This window comes from Arachis hypogaea, chromosome 15, assembly GCF_003086295.3.
Source record: "Arachis hypogaea cultivar Tifrunner chromosome 15, arahy.Tifrunner.gnm2.J5K5, whole genome shotgun sequence".
Taxonomy (NCBI): domain Eukaryota; kingdom Viridiplantae; phylum Streptophyta; class Magnoliopsida; order Fabales; family Fabaceae; genus Arachis; species Arachis hypogaea.
In genome coordinates, this window is record NC_092050.1 from 141,337,659 (window position 1) to 141,361,062 (window position 23,404).

At 38.1% G+C, this 23,404-nt stretch overlaps 1 protein-coding gene, 1 non-coding gene and 1 pseudogene across 2 annotated transcripts; 1 reads left to right on the plus strand and 2 right to left on the minus strand.

Annotated features, from left to right (window-relative positions):
* Window positions 1–1,863: 1,863 nt before the first annotated feature.
* On the minus strand, window positions 1,864–5,664 carry LOC112750959 (phospholipase A(1) LCAT3-like; annotated as a pseudogene).
* Window positions 5,665–11,906: 6,242 nt separating this feature from the next.
* Window positions 11,907–12,527, minus strand: LOC140179374 (uncharacterized). The gene has a single exon (XM_072218234.1). The coding sequence runs from the start codon at window positions 12,525–12,527 to the stop codon at window positions 11,907–11,909; it is 621 nt and encodes a 206-aa protein (XP_072074335.1).
* Window positions 12,528–22,912: 10,385 nt separating this feature from the next.
* Window positions 22,913–23,020, plus strand: LOC112752629 (small nucleolar RNA R71). Its single transcript, XR_003177056.1, has one exon. It is a non-coding gene; the product is annotated as a small nucleolar RNA R71 (small nucleolar RNA).
* The last annotated feature ends 384 nt before the right edge of the window (window positions 23,021–23,404 follow it).

Genomic DNA, 23,404 nt, shown 5'->3' on the forward strand with positions numbered 1-23,404 from the left:
AACTGATAATGTTCTCATATATAAGAATATGAAACTTAATATTACTCTTGTATGGAGTTTCTCTGTCTTTATGTTTATTTTTTTACTTAAAGAAAAGAACAAATATCATTTGACTTTAATTGTTAACTTTTAAGATAAATGAAAAGATGGATCTTTTTATGCATTAGATAATTTAAAAGATATTTATTATATAGGAAGTTAAAAATATTCTGAACTTAAAAAATTATTTAATAACAAAATTGAGTTTGTTTAAAATCATAGATTTTTATCTTTTGTTATTTGGCATAAAGATAATATATAATATCATAACCGATAATGTTCTCATATATAAAAACATGAAATTTAATATTACTCTTTTATGGAGTTTCTCTGTTTTTATGTTTATTTTTTTGCTTAAAAAAATAGAATAAATATCATTTAACTTTAATTTTTAACTTTTAAGATAAATGAAAAGATGGATCTTTTTATGCATTAGATAATTTAAAAGATACTTATTATATAGGAAGTTAAAAATATTCTGAACTTAAAAAATTATTTAATAACAAAATTGAGTTTGTTTAAAATCATAGAGAGAGCGAGAGAGAAAGAGAAAGTTAAAACTTTGTAACTAATTACAAAAACTCACCACCATCAAAGCTATTAAATTTGAGTATATTAAGTGAGGATTAAGAAACAAAGCAGAATAATAAATCTAAAAATTTTCTGTCTCTCTTTCTATAGTATTTTACTTTTAGTAACTATTTTTTATGAATAGTATTCAAATGACAAACAAAATAATAAGAAGATTCGCATTAAATTATGAAAATTAATCTCATCCTTAGAATACGATGACATTATTTCAAAGAATTATTCTCTATATACAAGCATTTTTCCCATACAAGTCTTTACAAGTAATTTATATTCACGCGCTTCGTGCCGTTACTGCACGTTCTTCTTCTTATCGTCGTCATCAACACCACCTCTTCCTTCTCCTCCTTTGCCTCCTTCTTTTTTCATTGGAATTTCTTCTCCTCTTTTTATTGTTTTGAATCCAATCAAGTGGTTGAGGTGTGGTTCAATTTAGAAGTAAAAATGTAGCATTAGAAGAAACATTTTTCTGTATTTGCAACAAATTTGGGTGTAACACGGAAATATTTGGGTGTAACAAGAAGATATTTTGGTGTATTTTAAGAATTTTAGGTGTATTTTTATTCTAATAAGTTCTGCATAATTCAAAACTCTTCCTCTTTTTCCTTTTCATCTTCTACTGCTTCTTTTTTTTTTTTTTTATCATTATCACCTTCTTCTTTTTTAACTACAAGAAAATACTTCTATTGCCATGCTTTTAAAGTGTGGCAAAAAGTTGAAAAAAGCATGGCGATAGATTTTTGCCATGTTTTTTGAGCTACCACCATACTTTTGAAAGGGTCACATCGCCATGCTTTTTGAACTACCACCATGCTTTTGAAAGGGTCACATCTACTAGCATGGCGGTTGCTCTATCGCCACACTTTTGGTGACTTATTGCCACACTTTTTTTGCCACGTTTTTTAAATATATTGCCACGCTTAAAAGTTTGCCCTTATGTGAGAGATATGGCCACACTTTTAAAGCGTGGTCATATGAAACGTGCCAATAGAGCTGTGGTCACGCTTTAAAAGTGTGGCGATATCGAGATATAGCCACGTTTTTAAAACGTGACGATAGTAAGAAATACGACCACACTTTAAAAGCATGGCAATAGCCTTATCAAATTAAGAAAAAAAAAAATCATTTTTCTGACTTTACCTTCATCGCTGCACAATATAAATTTTCAATCCTTTTTTATTACCAAACCTATAAATATAGTATGCAATTTTTATTACAAAACAAATCAAACAGTAATTAGTGAAATATAATTTTTGCTATAATTATTTAATACATTAAAAAACTAATATTCAAATACAAAATAAATTTCGAGTTCAAATTACAGTGCAAATGATTACAAGCTCTTCAAACCAAACACAGCCGTGCAAAAACAAAAAAAAACAAAAAATATAAAAAAAATTAATTTTTTACAAACTAGTTATATTTATCTATGCCGTCAATGTCTTCTTATAGTAGGACCTATGTATTGCCTTCTCTTAACCATCAAGTTTTCCGGCGGTTGAATCTCCTCTAACCATGTCACGTCAGATGCTTTATCTACCTCAAGTCCTCAACACCTTTTGTTTAAAACTTAACACGTTAGGATTTGGCTTTTTCTATTAGGCTTATTATTATTAGGACAAGAAGGAGGAAGAGAAGTACTTGAAACATCTTTGATAGGAGGAGGAGACCTTTAGAAATAGGAGCGGTGTCTTCCATTTTCTGTTGAGTATGGTGGGGAAAGTTCAAAGTGCCGATGGTAAGTTCCCGGTCAACTGATTTGATGACAGTACCCTTCAATGGTAATATTCAGAAACAGATTTTAAGAAATAATTAAAATCAAGAAAAAATCATATCATTAAAAAGTATAAATGGAACAAAGGTCTTACAAGATCTGCAAGTTGATCAGCTTCCCAAATTAAATTCTAGCAAGCTTAAAAAGAATCCTAAATTAAATTTTACAATTAATTTATACAATAGAACGATTATTTTCTTCATTGATTTATTCTCACAATGCCAAAAATGTCTCCCCGGGTTGACACCCTTGTCATTCATATCAATTGCAAATGTTTTCCCTCAATTCAAATTCAGAATAATGAACATTTGGTTCTTGGTTTTGACTCATAATTATTTTAGCATTGAACTTTATGCACTGATATTATTTTCAGATTCTTACTGAGACAGGATTCTTACTGACTACTGAGACAGGACTGCAATCGTTAAATAAAGAAACATGTAATTTTTGGGGAAAATCAAAACTAAGTAGAAGATTGCAGAAGATCAAGTTTGATAGTAAATCAAAATTTCAAGACAAAGTTTATAATAGACACAGCTTAAGCACTAATAAAACAGGTTTACACGCATTCAGAAGACTGCAAATGTGAGAAAGATTCATACCAAAGAAACTGATGCAACAAGGTCATTCATCATTATTCCAGCATCAGCCAGGGCAAGACTAGCACATGATATGACAACTGGGAGATAATTAAAAAAAAAAAAATCACAATAGAAGTAGTTTGATTTTTTAATTACGTAGCACTAACATCATCACTTGCAGGCTAAGATATATAAGAAAGTAAAAGGGGCTTACACGTATATGGTAAAGAAAGCTCAAATTAAAAGTCAACTAAATTAACTAAGGCATACATAATTATCTCATCCTTCATGATTCAACAAACGGAGATCCCTTTAAACTTTCGTTACAGCATCATGCCATCATTCAAACAGACAAAGATTCTGACCGTACAAATCACTTGAGATCAAGAATTTACCAATTGATGCATAGTCCACCTTGATACTAAAAAATAGCTTTCAAAGCCATCAACAAACTCTAGTCCAGTTAATAAAGTATCATTGATGCATCCAGGGGCTCCTGTTCATGAGGAACGTAAATCCGGAAGGTTACGGAATCAAGAAAGGAGGAACATAAGAGTATATAAGGAAAAGAATGCTAAGCCCATGACCCAGAGTATGGGAATTTTTACAACCAACTGCATTCTTTTGTAACTTTCATCATCACATACTATATTTATACTCTGGACCATAAATAAAAAAAGTCATCAAAGAAAAGTGACATGTTATTCATAGGAAGCAAACAAAAATGGAAGATGAACATGCTTTGGTACTTATTTTTATGCAATCTGGGGAAAATGTCATTAAAAGATCAAGGTCATACCAAAGAACATAATGAACTAAAGAAAAAACGAAGCTTTGAAGTGAAAAGGCATGATAATTTAGCCTTAGCATTATCACTTCATAAATTTGAAGAAAAGCATTATTGTCAAGAAATTATGCAGCATGGACTACCATATGTACGACTTTCAAGATGGGCAAGTTTCTGCCTAAATGAGTGTTTATAGAGTAATCAAAATATTTGATAGCACAACAAAAATATGTGAAATATTAGAAGATGAGTTTAGTTCCACACATCCAAATACCCAATTAAGAAGAGCATAAAAAAAAAAGACATAGGAATTACCTTGAAAAGGACAAGCCAAGCAATTCTACTTATTCACATATTTGACAAAATCCTGCCAAAACAATGTCCAAACTCACTGGTAAGTATTTTCAAACTACATGGGATAACTTTCTTCTCTAACTCTATGCAATATATCGTAGAAATAGCATGAGTTTTATAAGCGCACATCACGGTGAAGAGGCAAGAAACACAGGATCATGATTCCTCCCATAGAATGGGAAATCAAGTTAACTTTCCTTCCACCAGAGGCTTTGTAAGCAGTTTCCAACTTGGCTTTAAGGCCATCCATCAGCTTGTCAATTCTGCCAACACAAACAAAAATAAGGCACATAGTTATGCTGAAGGGGATTAGTTTCCTTCCTTGATAATTGAAAGGTGGAATACCCATGGGAAACCACTAAACAAATAAATAAATCACTGATTAAACTTGATATTATGCTGAAGGGGCCTAGCAATTTACCTATTGCTTTGGCTGAAGTCATAACCATAACCAAGCAATGTGGTTCCTTTCTTGTAGCCACACCCAACAAGCATGTCAATCATATCATGGAAATGATACACCTCAGTCAAATGTATACATTTCGTAAACTGCAACAACATTTCACATAACAGCAGAAAATCAAATCAAATCAGATCACTTAATTAAAATTCCCAAAAATAACAAAAAATAAAATAGGCTATGTTGAACTGTTGATTATTGGTTTAATCAATTAACAATTGAATAAATTACCAAGGATGGATCTAGAATATCAATTGCATAGAGGCCATGATCATCTTCAGGGACCACAATATCAGATTTCTGGTCAAGTGTTTCAGTGTAACCTGAAAAGTTGAACACAATCTGACTCGGAATCAGAACTAATCAAGTTTATCAGAACATAACATGTATCATTTTGAGTACAAATTTGAAAATTTTACTCCAAAAACAAGCTGATAGAATCACAAAGCTCCATTTCCATTTTCAATTAACCATAGCTTTTAAGAAATGTTTTGATTTGGGGGAAATAGGTGAAACTTACGAAAAGTGAAGGATTGAGAGAAAGGGCAGAAGAGAGCTTTGGACGAGTAAGGATTCGATTGCAGACAGAGATCCATGATTTGCTGACGCAAGCAGCGGAAGCGAACCAACGAGCCGGGAGCCTCGCCAGAATGTTCTGGAGAAGGTCCTCGTTCACTGAACCGAAACTTCCACCGTTCCCGTTGGCTGAGAAGGCGGTAGAGCAGATGAGAAGAGACAATAGAGGAAGGAGGGCAGAGACTGGCGGCGCGGAGGTAGGAAAGGCGATCTCCGTTGGCTGACCGACGCGGTGAGTAATGAGCGCCGAGGGAGTGTGAACGCCAGCAAAGACGGGTTAGGGGATACGACGGAGGGAGCGCCGATAGATGAGAGAGTGCAAGCGACGCCGATGAGCTCTGTCTGAGTGTTAGGGTTTTCAGAGCGCTGGCGTAATGGTGTTACAGCCTTACAGGGGAGAAGAGTAGAAGCTAAGTCTGATGAGTGATGAGTTAGTTGCGCGTTTGGGACTTGGTAGTTTCTTTTTTTTTTTAAGGGAACCTTTTCGCTACGCTTTTCTAGGGGTACTAATAGAGTTATTGGAAATGGGGACACTTTAAAAACGTTTCAATATCAAAAACTTTTCACCACGTTTTAAAAATGTCTCTGTGTTTTTCTATGGTCACGTTTTTGAAGTGTGACAGAAAAAAGCGTGGCCAAATCTCAAATCAATTGCCACCTTCATAAAAGTATGGCTATAGGCCTTTTTTCCACGCTTTTTAAGCGTAGCAAGAAAAAATATGGTCAAATCTCTAATCAATCACCACCCTCATAAAAACGTGACAAGAAAAAAGCGTAGTCATAGGTCTTTTTTCTTGTAGTATTTTTTCTTATTCATCTTTTCCTTTTTGTTTTACCTTCTCAAATTTCTTCTTGTTTTACTCTATTAACAAGAATAAAAAAATCAAACAAAGAAGAAGAAAAAACGCATAATGCTGCAAAATTACTTGGAAGATGATGAACTTACATTCATTTAACTAAAAGAAAGAAAGAAATACGGAAAAAAAGAAGAAAAAATGCAGCATTAAAAGAAACATTTTTCTGTATTTGCAGCAAATTTGGGTGTAATACGAATATATTTGGGTGTATTTTTATTCTGATAAGTTCTGTATAATTCAAAACTCTTCCTCTTCTTCCTCTTCATCTTCTACTGCTTCTTTTTTTATCATCATCATCATCATCATCACCATCTTCTTTTTCTTTTTTTTTTTATTCATCTTTTCTTTTTGGTTTTATCTTCTCAAGTTTCTTCTTGTTTTACTCTCTTAACAAGAATTAAAACAAAAAAATCAAACAAAGAAGAAGAAGAAATACATAATACTACAAAATTACTTGGAAGATGATAAACTTGCATTCATTTAACTAAAAGAAAGAAAGAAATAAGAAAAAGAAGAAAAAGGGGAAAAATGCAGCATTAGAGAATTTTTTTTTCTGTATTTATAGCAAATTTAGGTGTAACACGAAAATATTTGGATGTAACACGAAGATATTTAGGTGTATTTGGTTTCGCGCCTCTATTGTTCTTCCCCTTCCCCTTTCTCCCATCAATATTGATGTTTTCAATCTCATTCCCGCATCTCCCCTTCTCCAACCACCAAACCCAAAACCTCCCTTCAACTTATTCATGTTTCCTTAGTCCTTACAACAACACAACATCTAGAACAAGAAACACCCTCGTCTTCATCCAAACCCCGTGCCGCTGCAACCCCTTCTCCAGCCATATCGATGCCGCTGCAGCCTCTCGCCGACACTGTCGAAATCTCACCTCGTGCCGCTGTCCCTTCATAGCAAAGGCAGATTTCTCCGCAGCCGTACCCGTGCATTCCCTTGTCGCCGCACTCCCCGGCCATGCCGACGCCACCAAAGCCCCGCTGACACCCTCGTAGCCTCACTGTGTGCAGCAGTTCCCTCCACAGCCACAGTCGCACCTGTGCCTTCCTCCTCACGTGTCCATTGATGTGGAGAGTGAACAATCTAATAAGGTAAGCAGCGAAAGTTCATGCATTGATAACGAATAATATGCTAGTTGTTCAATTCACTAGACTGGCGGATGGTTATTGTGTTTCTTATGAGGATGGTTAGTTTAAGTAAATACAAGTAAAACATGCTCAATGTTCAGTTCAATAAGTATGCAGATAGTTATTTTAATTCTTAATTGGATAGTTATTTTGTTCGATTCGATAATGTTGGGCGAGGGAAATATTGATTTGGTAAATTAGGGTATAAAAGTTAAAATTTTGAAATAACTGAATAGAATTTTTGGTTTGAATAATTTAAGTAGTATTTTTTTTATCTTTGTTCGGCCAAATTTCTAGACCATTATTTATAGAGAAAAATCCAAAATAGCCCCTAACAATTACCTCGAAAGAGAACGAGACCCTTGACAAAAAAAATCCAACCTGGCCCTGACAATTACCTCGAAAGGACAACGAGGCCCCTGTGCCAAAAAACGCCAATGTAATTTTTTTGGCACAGGGGCTAATCAGTTCCAAAAAAAAAGATCAGGGGTCGGATTTAGTGTTTTTTTTTCTTGGGAGCCTCGTTGTCCTTTTGAGATAATTGTCAGGGGCCGAGTGAGGTATTCACTCTTATTTATATGGAAAAGTATAGGTAGACAATGAAAATATTAAACAATGTAAACAATAGATATATCAGATGTTCATTTTACTAGTGTACGAATGGTTATTTTAATATTAAAATTTAGATGATTAATTTAGAGATGTAGTGTGTTTTTATTTGATTGGTGGTTGTTCGTGTTGTTCAAAATAGTCATTGTTCCCCTAGCATTCCCCTATTTATATTGTTCAGATGCTCGGTTGTCTACCTAGCTAAGCCGAAAAAAAAAATGTTAGGGTTCTTGACGTTTTCGGCCGTCTGTCTTCTTCCGCCTCCACTGTTTGTGCATTGTGTCTCACTGTCGCCGCCCTGTTTCTCTTCCTGGCCACTAACTCTGACTTCATTCCTTCTTCCTCCACCTCTGCTTCTTCCACCTACTCCAAACGCATCAAGGTTCCATTCTTTTTGCATTTTCTATGAAAACTACATGGAGTTTGATGAAGCTCTTGTAGTTAGAAATTAGGTCTTGTTTTTGAGGATGTGGACAGGTGGTTGATCGATTAATTTCATGGTGACTATAACTAAATGATGATGGTAAGTATATAAATTCACTGTGTTTGAGGAACAATAGATTCTTAGTTTGGTACATATTTGCATGTGTAAGTGTAGTAGGCAGATATGAATTTATATTGTTCATGTTTGATTGTAAATTTGAACTGCCTTGATATTAACAAGTTGGTTTCCCTGTGTCTGCATCAATTTATAATTTTTCTCTTGAAGTTGTGTTGCTTTTAGTTATGCTTCTTCCTGCCACTTTAATCCTAGCTTGATTCTCATTTTCAATTGCCGAGCACTTTTCTTCAAACTCTACTCCTCCTCTTCTTCAACTCTTCTACTCCAGTCTGTGTTGTCAGAAATTAAATGAGTTACTTGTCAATTTGTCATGGTGTTAATTATGAAGTGAAAAACTGTGAGTTGAATCCCATTTTGGACCCCAAAATTTATAGTTACCAAATTAAAACCCTCAAATATTGAATCGTGCCCCACGTTTACCCTTGTCGATAGTTCCGTTAACGGAACGCTGATGTGGCACGTTAAGTCGCCAGCGTGTGTATCCAAGTGTCATGTAGCTTGCCAGGGTGGATTCTTGATGAGTGAATGATGTGGCCAAATTTGAATCAACTCAATTTAACCCCTCCATAGATGATAAAACCCTAATTTGCAACCCTCCTTTTCGAATACGATGAAGACTGTGCTGGAGAAATGATGAGTTCAGGAAGCCAACCTGTAGTGAGTTCTGCACGATCACGTTCTCATGGGGCTTCCCTGAGGAACCTTAATGGTGGGAGGTTGGGAAAGATTCCTAACTGGTGTGGTTGTGGAATGCGTCCAGTGCTTCGCTGGTCTGGAACAAATGCTAATCCTGATCTCCTTTTATGGGTGTCCAAATTATAATGTAAGTTCTCAATGTCGTCTTCTTCTTCCTCAATGTGTTGCTACTGGTATTTGTGGTTGATGAGTAATCTTAAGATTTTTTCTTTTTGCTGGTTGTTGCAAAATTGGCAAAGTTCTGGGAGAATGTGGTGTGGTTTCTTTATGTGGGCAGACAGTGAAGAAGAACAGAGTTTAGTGGACAAAACACAACCTACAAGCAGTGATGATAGTTGGAAGATGAATTTAGCATGGAGAATTACTTCAACGGAAGTTGAAATTAGGTGTTTGAAAATATGGATTAGTATTTTAAGTTTGGTTATTTGTTTAGTTGTGTTTCTGATTGTTATGTATGGTGTAAGTATGATTAAATTTTGATTAAAAGTGTGGGCCTGAAGGTGTGTACTCTGAGGGTGAATGAAAGTATTGTATTCAGATTTTCATGAAAAAGAAGCATGGTTTTAGCTCCTCTGGTACATATGTCATATTGCAATAGTAAGAAAGGAAAGCTAAATATTAAACATATTTGTACCATTCATAAACCTGAAATAAAGTGTCTACATTTAGTGAATATCCAAAAGCATTGCTTGCCAACAACTGAACAAATATCCAGAAAGTCATTAACAAAATACATCCAGAAATTCTTTAACAAAATAGCCAAGTATTTGGACACACACATATAACCATGTTCCAGTGACACAAGATAAACATAATTAAGAAAACAACTACCCCAACTATAATAGTCTATCACAACTAAACATCATTCATTTCTTCCTAGGAGGTTTGAATGCTGGCTTCACTCCTGGTGTTGGGACAAATTTCATGAATTCAGCCATCATTGAAGATGTTCCAGCACTTGCTCCTTGCAATGGGTCAACACTTGATGATCCTGGGGCTGGAAATGCTTTCCTCTTAGGCTGTAATTTGTCGGGCCTCGTTGCAGGAGTCACCTATGATTGCATGAGTATAATACAAGTCCCCGTCAGTCAAAGTTAAAATTAATTTAAATAGATATTTTTTTTAAATAACCATTAAAAACACAAATAATAGGACATATCGGAATCCTACTTGTTCCTGATCTCCATTATCTGGTTGTGAAAAATGGGTCTGTGAAAGCACAATCTCCGAAGGAGCATTTGTTGGGGCTGCAGAAGTAGCAACATTAGTTGCTGCAGAAGTAGCAACACCAGTTGTTGAAGAAGTGGCAACACCAGCTGCTGCAGAAGTGGCAACATTAGTTGCTGCATTAGCACCCTTTTGTTTCTCCTTAGCTATTACAGCTGCTGCAGTAGCAGCAAGGGCAGCTGCAATATCATCAGCTTTTCTGTGGGAGCAACTTCTCTTCGTGTGACCTTTTGTCCCACAGTAAGCACAAGAAAACTCCTTGTACTTTCTAGGTAGCTTTGTTGCATCTGTCTTACTCTTCTTACTTCCTGAAGGCTCTTCATCTGCATCCTTTCGTCGTTTCTGCTTCAAAGGACCTGGCTTCCTCCGAATCTTGGGAGCCTGGGGCCTACTATACTGAGACTTCTCCCACATTGCTTGTCCAGGGATGGGATTCAAGGAATGCTTATATGTTTCTTTATATGAATCCATTGTCAACCACTTGTGACAATAGTCTTCAGGATTCCCATTGAGTCTAGCTATTGCAGCACATGCGTGGACACATGGCATGCCTGAAATCCAGATTATATTCAATCAAAGAGGAGGTTCAGTCACAAATAGTTTATATTCATTCACGTCACAAACAGTTTATATTTCAATCAACGTTACAATTCCTACAAAAGTTGCCAATGAGACCTCATATGTACTTCTAAGACATTTTATAACTACTACCAAGTAAGAAAAAAAAAAGAATCTTATACCTGTGATCTGCTAGAATCTGCATGTGCATATATGCTTTTCCAAGTCAACAGCCATGTTTGTTGGAAATCCATGAATCTCAAATTTATGATAGCCATCATCACCACACCACACCGGACGCCATTTTTGTGACTCCTTCCTTATCTTCTCTAGTCTGCTCCTCTGAATAGGAGGTAACCTGCCAATGTGGTGTTGCAGCTTCACTTTGTTTTTTTGCAATTGTTCTCATCACGAACATGCGTACTTCCTCTAGTAGAGTGAGTATAGGCTTTTTCCTATACTCCTTTATCCTTGCTTTGAAGACCTCGCACGCGTTATTACAAATGTTATCCAGCTTCAGATCATGACTAAAGTATGCCTTCGTCCAACTTTCCTTTGGCCATTTGTTCAAGTAGGCCCAGGCTTCCTCATTCTTTCTCTTTACTTTCTCCATTTTCTGTTCAAAACCATGCCTAGTTGTCTCTCTTGCACATTCCCATAACATGGTTCTTAACTCTTGTGTGTTCCACTGCTTGTTAAAGTTCTTCCATAGGTGCCACACACAAAACCTATGGTGCACTCCAGGCATCAATTCACGGACTGTTGGAATTAACCCCTGCCATCATATGACTCTATCTGTTAGCAATTACTGTTATCGAGCCCCAATTAAGCCCCCCAAATAAACAGTTATGACTCTATCTAAACCCTTAAATTTAAATTATGTCCCAACAGAGTCCTTGATAGTTGCAGTCAAATTTTTTTAAAGCTTAAATATTACCTTTTGCATGTCAGACATAAAGCACAATTTTTTAGAGGCTACATCACCCAGATCATCTAACAGAAGCTCCATAAACCATCACCAGTTTTCCTTGTTCTCAACCTCTACAATGGCCCAAGCGATGACATATATATGGTTGCTGGCGTCTTGTCCAACTGCGGCTAGTATTTGTCCTCCAAAAAGGCTCCATCTAGCCCAATTAGAGGCCGACACCCAGCCTTGAATCCTTTCTTGCATCCATCGAGACATATGTACATTTTTTCGAAAGTTGGTTCTCCTTCAGGCTGCGGCTTCACTCCTATTTTAATAGTTGATCCAGGGTTACTTTTCAATAGTGTCTCTGCATAGTCTCTAAGAAGTGTGTATTGTGCTGCCGCATCTCCATATACAATGTTCCTTGCATCACTTAAGGCTCTAGTCAGAGAGGACTTATTGAGGTCAATATCACACTTCCTCTTGAAGTAATCAGACGCTTCTCCATGTTTCAGGTTAGGATATTTTCTTATTTTCTTTACCAGCTTTGAGGCTAACCACTTCCTATTTGCTGCCCTATTTTTAGTTCTCCTTGCACATATGTGGTTGTTGTTGAATGTTTTCATCTGCCAGCAAGTCCCTTCATGATCCATAGAGGCATATGCAACCCACTTACAACCCTCCTTCTTGTACTTGCAAACAGCTCTCACCCTATAACTCTCATTTCTTTTGAAATTGATTTGCCTCCCCTCTTGTATGGTGAACTTTCTCACGGCCTCAATAAAATCATGTTTGCTATTGAACTTCATCCCGACCTCCAACTTTAGCTCACCAAATCTTGCTCCCTTGATGAGACGCAGAAGCTGGTGAATTAAAAATTATTAAAATAGTTACGTTGCAAGTATAGTTCTTAACTCACCGAAAATCTGCCTATCAATTTAGAAATATGTCACAGAGAGTTAAATTAAAAATTACTGGGAGTTTTAAGTCCCAGGTCGTCTCCCAACGAATTGCAGAAAAGTGTGCTATCTTATTAATCAGATGTTCAAAGAAGTTGAGCTAAGTAAATTGGAATGTAAATTGAGGAAAATTAAATAATATGAATAAAAGCCTTGACTGGGAGTTGATTGGTTGGAATTTCTACTATTGATGGGGTGATTGTAAGATTAATTTATAATTAATGGTTGTTCTGTTTGGTTATCCTTTACTAGGTAAGGGAAAGTCAAACAAGTTGGAATGCCAGATCTGTTCACAAGTTGCAACCCACTTAGTTCAACGGGATTGGCGTCGGTGACAAGATAGCAATCCAACAATTAACCCAATTACAAATTTTCTTTCAATCCTTCCAACTCAAGAGTTCCTTTTAATCAACTCCCCATCAAGTAAGGAAACTACTCACGCATTGTAAATAAAGAATCCATAGCACATGAAAGGGAATTAAAAGAAGACATGATTATTAGAATTGAAATTGAATTAAAAAGAAATAATCCTTGCATTAAATAATCATAAAAGTATCTGAATGACAAAATTGAACAAAGCAAAGAACATGGAAGAATGAAACCAAGTTAAGAAAACAAACTAGAATGATGAAGTCTTGATAAGGAAATAACTCTTCTCAATGTTCCAATGCTGAAACCAATTGAAAATTAAAATTCTAAAAACCTAGAGAGAAAAAAACCTAAGAGAGTAAAACTAGATCTCTCCACTGTTGACTGAATGAATGTGTTATTTGTTTCTGCATGTTCTCTGACTCTAGTCTGCTGTTCCGGGCCGAAAATTGGGCCGAATTAAGGTCCAAAATTGCCCCCAACAAATTCTGTAGATTATGCAGATCGCACATGTCACGCGATCGCGTCGTCCATGCGGACGCGTCATTCGCGCTTTTCCTCGCCACGCGTTCGCGTCGTCCACACTACCGCGTCGCCTGAGCTTTTCCAATCCACGCGGTCGCGTGAGCCATGCGGCCGCGTCACTGCGATTTGCTCTCCTTCGCGCGGTCGCGTGAGCTATGCGACCGTGTCACTTCTCGCTGGTTATCTCCTCAAATTTTTGTGTTCCTTCCATTTTTGCTAGCTTCCTTTCCAATCTCCAACTCATTTATGCCCTGTAAAGTCTGAAACACTCAACACACAGATCACGGCACCGAATGGAATAAAGGAGAATTAAAAATAAATAATTAAAGTCTCTAGGAAGCAGTTTTCAAACATGTAATAAATTCAGGAAGGAAATCTGAATGCATGCTAATTTAATGAATAAGTGGGTAAAGATCATGATAAAACCACATAATTAAACACAATATAAACCATAAAATAGTGGTTTATCAACCTCCCCACGCTTAAACATTAGCATGTCCTCATGCTTAATTGAAGGAGATAAGGAAATAAGTATGAACATGTAGAAACTCATGAAATGCAATGCAAACCCATATATATATATATATATAAATAAATGCAACTATATGATTCTTGTCCACTTGATCAAAAGTAAATAAGCTCTTCAAAATAATTACAAATCAAATTCCACTAATTTTATCATTACACAATAAAACAGATAAAAGTGCAAGAAGATAGCTCATGAAAGCAGGGAACTTGAAAATTCAAGTATTGAACCCTCGCTGATAATGTATGTACGCTCTAACCTCTAGTGTATAGGGTGGTCACTCTATCCTTCTCTAATCATGATTTCTAACTTTTGTTCTTCTCCTAACCAATCAACAACAGTTAATATACCAATGCAAACATCATGAGGTCTTTTCAAGGTTGTAATGGGGCTAAGGCATAGGTAGGGGTGTATATTTGGTCAAGTGAGCTAATAAATTGAATCTTTAATTAACCCAAGCTCTAACATAACTTGTATACACTTAATGTCATCTTTAAAGTTCATACCTAGCTACCCAGAATTCCCTTTTTCAATCCATACTCATGTATCAACTTATATTTTGGTTCTATTATATGTGCACTGATCTTTGAATTCTGAATTTAACATTGGGGTAATTTTGTCCCCTTATTTATTTATTTATCAATTTTTTTTGCTTAAAATAAATAAAGCTTATCAATGCACATAGATTTTTCATTCTTATAATTTCACATGAGTAGGTATCCAAATTCCCTTAAAATTTTTCATTATACATTCCCTTAACAACTTTTGTTCCCACAATTTCCCATACTTAACTAGCACACACAATTCTATCTTAAGCTAACCAAAGATTCAATTTGGGATATACAATTGTTTTTCGGCTTAAGGTTAGTAATGTGGTGAAATATCGAACAAATGGGAATTAAAAGCTCAAAGTGGTTAACAAAGATAATTTAAAAGGGTATGCTTAATTTGGATAAGTGAGTTTAAATAAATAATGGCCTCAATCATGTGCAAGCATACAAATATAATAGCTATTGGACATATAAGATAAAACAAAATATAGATCACAATCATAGAGAAGTAAACACACAGAAATGAAATAATTATGGTTAAATAATGTAACCATTCATAAAGGCTCAAATCTTTCACAGGTTGTGTGTTTTTTAACTTAAATATCATGTTCCAAATACAACTCAAGCAAATTTATCATAAGAATTTTTGAAAAATTAGTGAAATTTTGTTCCAAAGATAGATTTTTAAAAGAAACTTATTGTCTTTTCAATCAAGTAGAACATGCATGCAACTATTCTAACCTATGCAATTTATTCTATTCTATAAAGGAAAGAAAATCTAACTAAAATATCCTAATTATTGGTGCTAGAGAAGAGAAATTACCTCCGAAAGTCAGGTACTGACCGACCTCCCCACATTTAAGGCTTTGCACCGTCCTCGGTGCCATCTGTCAGGAACAGGGGTGGGCTGGTAGCAGTATCTCTATCATCGGGACCGTCATGGCTCCCAGTGCTAGTAAAGGAAGTGGAGTCCGGGGTGTCTGAGTCTCTGAAGCGTCCCTTGAGTAGCTCTTTGAGGTGTTTGAATCGGCGCTCGTTACGGCGCTCTCTTATCTTTGCTTTCTGTTCTTGTCGATCCAACCGTTCGATTATCTGCTGGAGTAATTTCTCAGTTGTAGATGCTTGTGGTATTGAAGAAGGATTATCTTCAACTGGAGCAGTAGGAAGGCTTGTAGTGGCTGCTGAGAGTCTGAGGTATTTTCCGTTAGGGACATATTGATCATCTCGTGGAAGCATGGCTTTGGTGTCCCCAGCTCTGTAGGAGACTCCAGCTGCTGAGACAAGATCTGAGACCAAGGCGGGGAAAGGTAGGTTGCCCGCAATTTGTACGTGTTCCATAGCATTCCAGATATGTCTTGAGAGATTCAGAGGTTGGTCTGTAAGGATGCACCATAGTAGAACAGCCATGTCCGCAGTGAAAGAGGACTCATGAGTGCTCGGAAAGATGTAATGGGACATGATCTGTGCCCATACGCGAGCCTCCAAGGTAAGTGCTGAAGCCAAGATTCCCTTAGGGCGGGTACGGTGGTATCCGTAGATCCAACGGCTGCCAGGTAATGCGATGACTCCGAGAACAGAGTTCCAGTCAAATTGGTATCTCTGGCGCTGAAGGGCGGCTTCTTGAAAAGCGTCCATTCCTGCTGGAATGGGGGGAAGACTCAGAGCTTGCTAAATGGCCTCTTCTGTGATGGGGACTTGCTTCTGCCGGACATAAACAGACTGCAGGGTCGGCATGTAGAAGTTGGAGTAGAACTCAACTACCCAAGAAAGATTGACCTGCCTTGGCTGTCTCCGTAGGAAACCCCATTGTCTTCGCTCAATTCTGCGGTTGAAGAAGGCTCTGCCACTAATGCTCTTTTAGTTCCTTTTCTTGCTGGTGGTTTGGAAGTTGCTTTCTTCTTTCCTTTCTTGGTGGCCATCCTGAAAGAAGGGAAGAGAAAGAAAATTAAATTTAAAGAGATATACAGCAAGGAAGGAAAAGAGGGTGATGGATGCACAGTAAAATGTAGATGACATGAACACATGCTCTCGAGTACATATGAAAAGCCATCAATGGAAAATAGCTAGTGCAGATAAAAACAAGTGAATGCAAGGTGTTTATTGGCATGCTGGCAAAGGGCACGAGTAGCATAGACCAAGCATTACTTCATAACAAACCATCACGTTTGTATTGACAATTAAATTTAATTAATAAAATAATAAGAGAAAGTTGTGAAAAGCAAGCATTGAATAGTATAGCAACATAGAGAAGTGCATAATGCCACATGAGCTTTTTCACAAACATATAGCATGCATGGTGAATAGGGTATAGAAAATATGAAGATGAACATGCAAGCAATCCCTTAAATGGGAGAAAAATAATTGTCAAACAATTTGCAATAATCCACAAGCATATAATGAGGGATGATGACTCAAAAGGTTTCTAACACCATGTAAAGAAAAGAAAAGAAGAAGAAGAAAAATAAAAATTTGAAAAGAAAAAGAAAATAATAATATATATACATAATATAATAAGAATGATAGAAAAAGAGAAGAAGGAAGAAGAAGGTAAAACCTTGTTAATGGTGGTGAGAGAGATAGAGAGTGAAAGGTGAGATAGAAAGGGGAAGGGGGAAGGAATAAATAAGGAGGGAAAAGGAAAATTAGGATTTGGAAGAGAGAAAGATAAGATAATTTGGCAATTTAGGTTGAGCTGTGCGGCGTATGCGACGCGGCCGCGTGGGACACGCGTTTGTGTGAGTGCGCGTCAGGTAAGGGGATGCAATCGCGTCGGTCACGCGGTCGCGTGACCCGTGTTACGCTGCTGGCGCGAGTGCAGCCTCGCTCCAGCACAACTCTCTGTTCAGTTTAATTTAATTGCCAAATTGGGGTGACGCGATCGCGTGGGTCACGCGATCGCATGAGTGCGCGTCAGAAAACTGATGACGCGGTCGCGTCGGCGACGGGATCGCGTGACAAGGATTGTGCTTCCAGCACCAATCCAGCATCACTCTCGCACAAAATGTTGATGTGCACCCTTTTACGTCGAAAACTCAGGGCACGCAGCCGCGTGGGGCACGCGGTCGCGTGGAAGGCCATGATTCCCATGCGACGCGAACGTGTCAGGGACGCGGTCGCGTGGGTCGATTTGTGCCATTGGCACGCCTCCAGCCACGATCCAGCCGGACTCTCTGTTCATTTATTTTTTTTCTTCACCCCCTCTGCGACGCGGACGCGTCGCTGATGCGATCGCGTCGCGTGGCGAAATTTTTTTTTTTTTAAAAGAAATATAAAGACATGTAAATGCAAATGCACAAAAGTACTAATAAAGAGAAGAGTTATTGAATAGGAAAAACAAAGAAAAGAACGATCATACCATGGTGGGTTGTCTCCCACCAAGCACTTTGCTTTAACGTCCGTAAGTTGGACGCTCCACTAGCTCAATCTGCTGCTATGTGGGGATCTTCCAAGCGGAAGATCTCAAGCTCCTTATTTTTCTGCACCTTCTCACCATGGTATAGCTTCAGGCGTTGTCCATTAACCATAATAAGTTCAGAGCTTGAAGGATGGCTTAGGTGATAAACTCCGTACGGTTCAGCCTTTTCTACTCTGTATGGACCTTCCCATTTTGATCTCAACTTACCGGGCATGAGCCTCAGTCGAGATTTGTAAAGAAGGACAAAATCTCCAGGTTGGAACTTTTCTTCTTGATGTTTTGATCATGCACAGCTTTCGCCTTTTCCTTGTAAATTCTGGAATTCTCATAAGCTTCTAGGCGAAGGTTCTCCAGTTCCTGCAGTTGCAACTTTCTTTCAGCTCCAGCATTCCCAATTCCCATGTTGCACTCCTTAACTGCCCAGAAGGCTCTGTGTTCTATTTCAACTGGGAGATGACAAGATTTTTCGTAAACCAAGCGGAAGGGACTCATCCCAATGGGTGTCTTGTATGCTGTTCTATATGCCCACAGTGCATCTTGTAGCCTGGTGCTCCAGTCTTTTCTATGAGGCTTTACTATCTTTTGCAAGATACGCTTGATTTCTCTGTTCGACACCTCGGCTTGCCCATTAGTTTGGGGATGGTAAGCTGTTGCAACTTTATGGATTATCACATGCTTCTTCATCAATCCTATTAGTCTCCTGTTACAAAAATGGGTGCTTTGATCGCTCACGATCACTCGTGGTGATCCAAAGCGATATATAATATGGTTTCTCACAAAGGAAACAACAGTGTTAGCATCATCAGCGCGGGTAGGAATTGCTTCCACCCATTTGGAAACATAATCCACAGCTAACAATATATAAAAATATCCATTAGAATTTGGAAATGGACCCATGAAGTCAATGCCCCAAACATCAAAAATTTCACAGAAAAGCATATATTGTTGAGGCATCTCATCCCTCCTGGATATATTACCAAATTTCTGGCATGGGGGGCAAGATTTACAAAACTCAGCAGCATCTCTAAAAAGAGTAGGCCACCAGAATCCGCAGTCTAAGATCTTTCTTGCTGTTCTTTGAGGGCCAAAATGTCCTCCACTCTCAGATGAGTGACAGGCCTCTAAAATAGACTGGAATTCTGATTGAGGCACACACCGTCTAATGATCTGGTCAGCGCCACACCTCCATAAATATGGGTCATCCCATATATAATATTTAGACTCGCTTTTCAGCTTGTCTCTTTGATGTTTAGAAAAATGTGGAGGGAATGTGCGGCTAACTAAATAATTAGCGACGGGTGCATACCAAGGGACTACCTCAGATACTGCTTGCAGGTTGTCAAAAGGAAAATTATCATCTATAGGAGTAGAATCATCCTTAATATGTTCAAGGCGACTCAAGTGGTCTGCTACTAAATTCTGATTACCACTCCTATCCTTTATTTCTAAATCAAATTCTTGTAACAGCAGTATCCAACATATAAGTCTTGGTTTGGATTCCTTTTTAGCTAATAGATACTTTAAAGCTGCATGGTCCGAATACACTACTACTCTAGTACCAAGTAAATAAGCTCGGAATTTATCCGGAGCAAAAACAATAGCAAGAAGCTCTTTCTCAGTAGTAGTATAATTGGACTGGGCAGTGTCTAAAGTCTTAGACGCATAGGCAATAACAAAAGAATCCTTACCTTCACGTTGAGCCAGCACTGCTCCTACTGCATGGTTAGAAGCATCGCACATGATTTCAAACGGCTGGCTCCAGTCTGGTCCTCTCACAATGAGGGGTTTGAGTTAGAGCAGTCTTCAGCTTATCAAACGCTTGTTTGCAATCCTCACTGAACTCGATCTCAATATCCTTCTGCAGTAATCTAGATAAGGGAAGTGCTACCTTACTGAAGTCCTTAATAAATCTCCTGTAAAAACCTGCATGGCCAAGGAACGAACAGACTTCCCTCACAGAAGAGGGGTAAGGTAAACTAGAAATAACATTTACCTTTGCTGGGTCTATAGAAATGCCATTATTAGATACCACATGTCCTAATACAATCCCTTGTTTTACCATAAAGTGGCATTTTTCGAAATTCAATACAAGGTTTGTATTAACACATCTATCTAATACTCTAGATAATCCATCTAGGCAAAGACTAAAAGAATCACCATAAACGCTAAAATCATTCATAAAAACTTCCATACAGTCCTCAATAAGATCAGAGAAAAGACTCATCATGCACCTTTGAAAGGTAGCTGGTGCATTGCACAAGCCAAAGGGCATTCTCTTATAAGCATAGGTCCCAAAAGGACATGTGAAAGTAGTCTTATCCTGATCCTCAGGAGCTATATGAATCTGGAAATAACCTGTGTAACCATCTAAAAAGCAATAATGTGATTTACCTGACAGGCGATCCAGCATTTGATCAATGAATGGAAGTAGGTAGTGATCCTTACGGGTAGCTTGGTTGAGACGCCTGTAATCAATGCAGACTCTCCAAGCATTCTGAACTCTAGTTGCTATGAGCTCTCTATGCTCACTCTTCACTGTAGTGACTCCAGATTTCTTGGGCACCACTTGTACTGGGCTTACCCATTCACTGTCTGAAATGGGATATATGATACCTGCTTCTAATAGTCTGGTCACTTCCTTTTTGACAACTTTCAAGATGGTGGGATTCAATCTTCTTTGGGGTTGATGGACAGGTCTTGCTCCCTCTTCTAAAAATATTCTGTGCTCGCATACTTGAGGGTTGATTCCCACTATGTCTGCCAAACTCTACCCAATTGCCTTCTTACGCTTCCTCAGTACATCAAGCAACTGCTCTTCTTGTTGAGAAGTCAGTTCCCTTGCAATAATAACCGGAAGCTTCTGCTCATCCTCAAGATAAGCATATTTGAGATGTGGAGGGAGAGGTTTCAATTCTAACTTTTGATCATGGGCGGGCTCTGGATTATCTGGGGCTTGTGAAAATGGCGAAGTGCCCTCACTATCAGTTAAGAGGGTCCCCACACTTGGACCTTGTCCAGTGTGCCTCTCTTCAAACTCTTCCTTTTGAACTTCAGCCACACTTTCGTCTATGACATCACACTGGAAGATGGAACGATCTTCTGGGGGGTTGTCAATGACTCCATTCAGATTGAAGATTACTATGCGGCCATCTATTTCAAAGGAGTATGTTCCTGAAAAAGCATCCAATTTGAATTTTGATGTCTTCAGAAATGGTCTTCCAAGTAGGATTGATGATGGCTTATCTGAATCATTGTGGGGCATCTCCAAGATATAAAAATCAGTGGGAAATATGAGCCCTTTAATGTTCACCAAAACATCTTCAACAACTCCAGCCACTGTAATAATGCTTTTATCTACTAACACAAAACGAACTGCCGACCTTTTTAAGGGAGGGAGCCTCAAAACATCATATATAGACAAAGGCATTATACTGACACATACTCCTAAATCACACATGCAATCATAAATTACTACACCGCCAATAGTACAACTAACTATGCAAGGACCTGGATCACTACATTTTTCAGGTAATCCTCCCATTAAAGCAGATATAGAACTACCTAAAGGAATAGTTTCTAATTCATTAATTTTATCTTTATGGATACATAAGTCTTTTAGAAACTTTGCATATTTAGGTACCTGCTGAATAACATCAAAAAGGGGAACAGTTACCTCAACCTTTTTGAATATCTCTATCATTTTAGGATCGGGTTCCAGCTGCTTCCTGGGCTTTCTTGCAAGTTGTGGAAATGGAATGGGAGTGGTGTTTTCTGTGGTGCATGCGCTTTTTGGTGCTTCCTCCTGTGGTTGAGCTATCTCTTCTTCAGCTATGTCCTGTATATCCTCTTCCTCTTCAACATCTTCGATTCCTACCACCTCTTCAGCTGAGGCGTATTCTGGTGAGCTTGGTTCCTCCTGATTCCTCTCCTGCAGTGTGGTTCCGGACCTCAGGGTGATAGCATTAATGCCTCCCTTTGGGTTGGGTAATGGTTGAGAGGGGATTCCAGTGGTGCTTGAAGGTTGGTTACTGGAATTTTGTGCTGGTACAAACTGTGTCATAAAAGCTTGCATAGTAGAGGTGAGACCATTCAGACTGGCATTGATACTATTCATGATGTTGGTTTCCATGGTCTGTTGTCTTTTCTCAAAAGATTGTAGTAGATCTTCATTAGAAGATAACGAAGAATGAGTAAATTGAGAGGTCTGCTGCTGATTGTTCTGTGGTCCTTGGTTCTGCCTCAGGTGAGGTGCTCTGTAAGGTTGATTTTACTGCCTGTTGTTGTTATTATTCCACCTCTGATTTCCCTAATTATCTCTGCCTCCTCTGTTATTATTGTCCCTCCAATTCTGGTTTGAATTGTCCTGCCATCCATGGTTATTATTTCCACTTTGATTGTACCCTTGGTTGGGGCGGTCATAGAAGTTATGAGTGGATGCCACCATGTTGTCTTCTTGTTGGAGCTGCAGGCATTCATCAGTGTAATGGCTATAATCAGCACAGATTTTGCAAATTCTTTGTGGGACTAGTTGTTGGCTTTGCTGTGGTGGAGGAGGTTGAGCTTGCTGAGCTTGTTGATTCAACTGCATTTGTTTCAACAAGTTGGTCATTTCATAGATGCTTTGAGTTAGAGCAGCAGTCTCTCTGCTAGAGGATACTTCTGCAACAGCTTTTGAATGGCCTTGCTTTTGTCTATGGTTCCTAGTGGATTCAGCTAAATCACTAATCAATTGCCAAGCTTCATCGGTGGTCTTGTACTTCTTCATAGACCCATTGCTGGCACTTTCCAATATGGTTTTATCTTGGGGCCTCATACCTTGTGTAATATAGCTGAGTAGCACGATCTTTTCAATCATGTGGTGAGGGCATGCTTCCAGAAGATTATTGAAGCGCTCCCAATATTCAAAGAGAGTCTCATTGTCATCCTGAATAATTGTGGAGATATCCTTCCTTAGCTTATCAGTAACTTCAAATGGAAAGAATTTCTCCAGAAACTCCTTTCTGAGTGTATCCCAGTTGGATACATTTGCTAGAGGTTGAGTGTAGTACCACACTCTTGCTTTTCCCTCAAGAGAAAACGGAAAAGCTTTCAGCAGAATTGAAGTTTCATCAGTGCCATCACGCCTGACAGTAGAATAGGCTGCCTGGAAATCTCTTAAGTGCTTGATAGGCTCTTGAGCAGGTAGGCCATGAAACTTAGGCATCAAATTTAGCAGTGCGGGCTTTATTTCAAAATCTGTAGCTACCGCCGGATGATGCGCTTGAAACAGTTGCATTATAAAATCAGGGGCTCCATCCTCCTGGATGGTAACTCTCCTAGCTGCCATATTTTCTGCACGTAA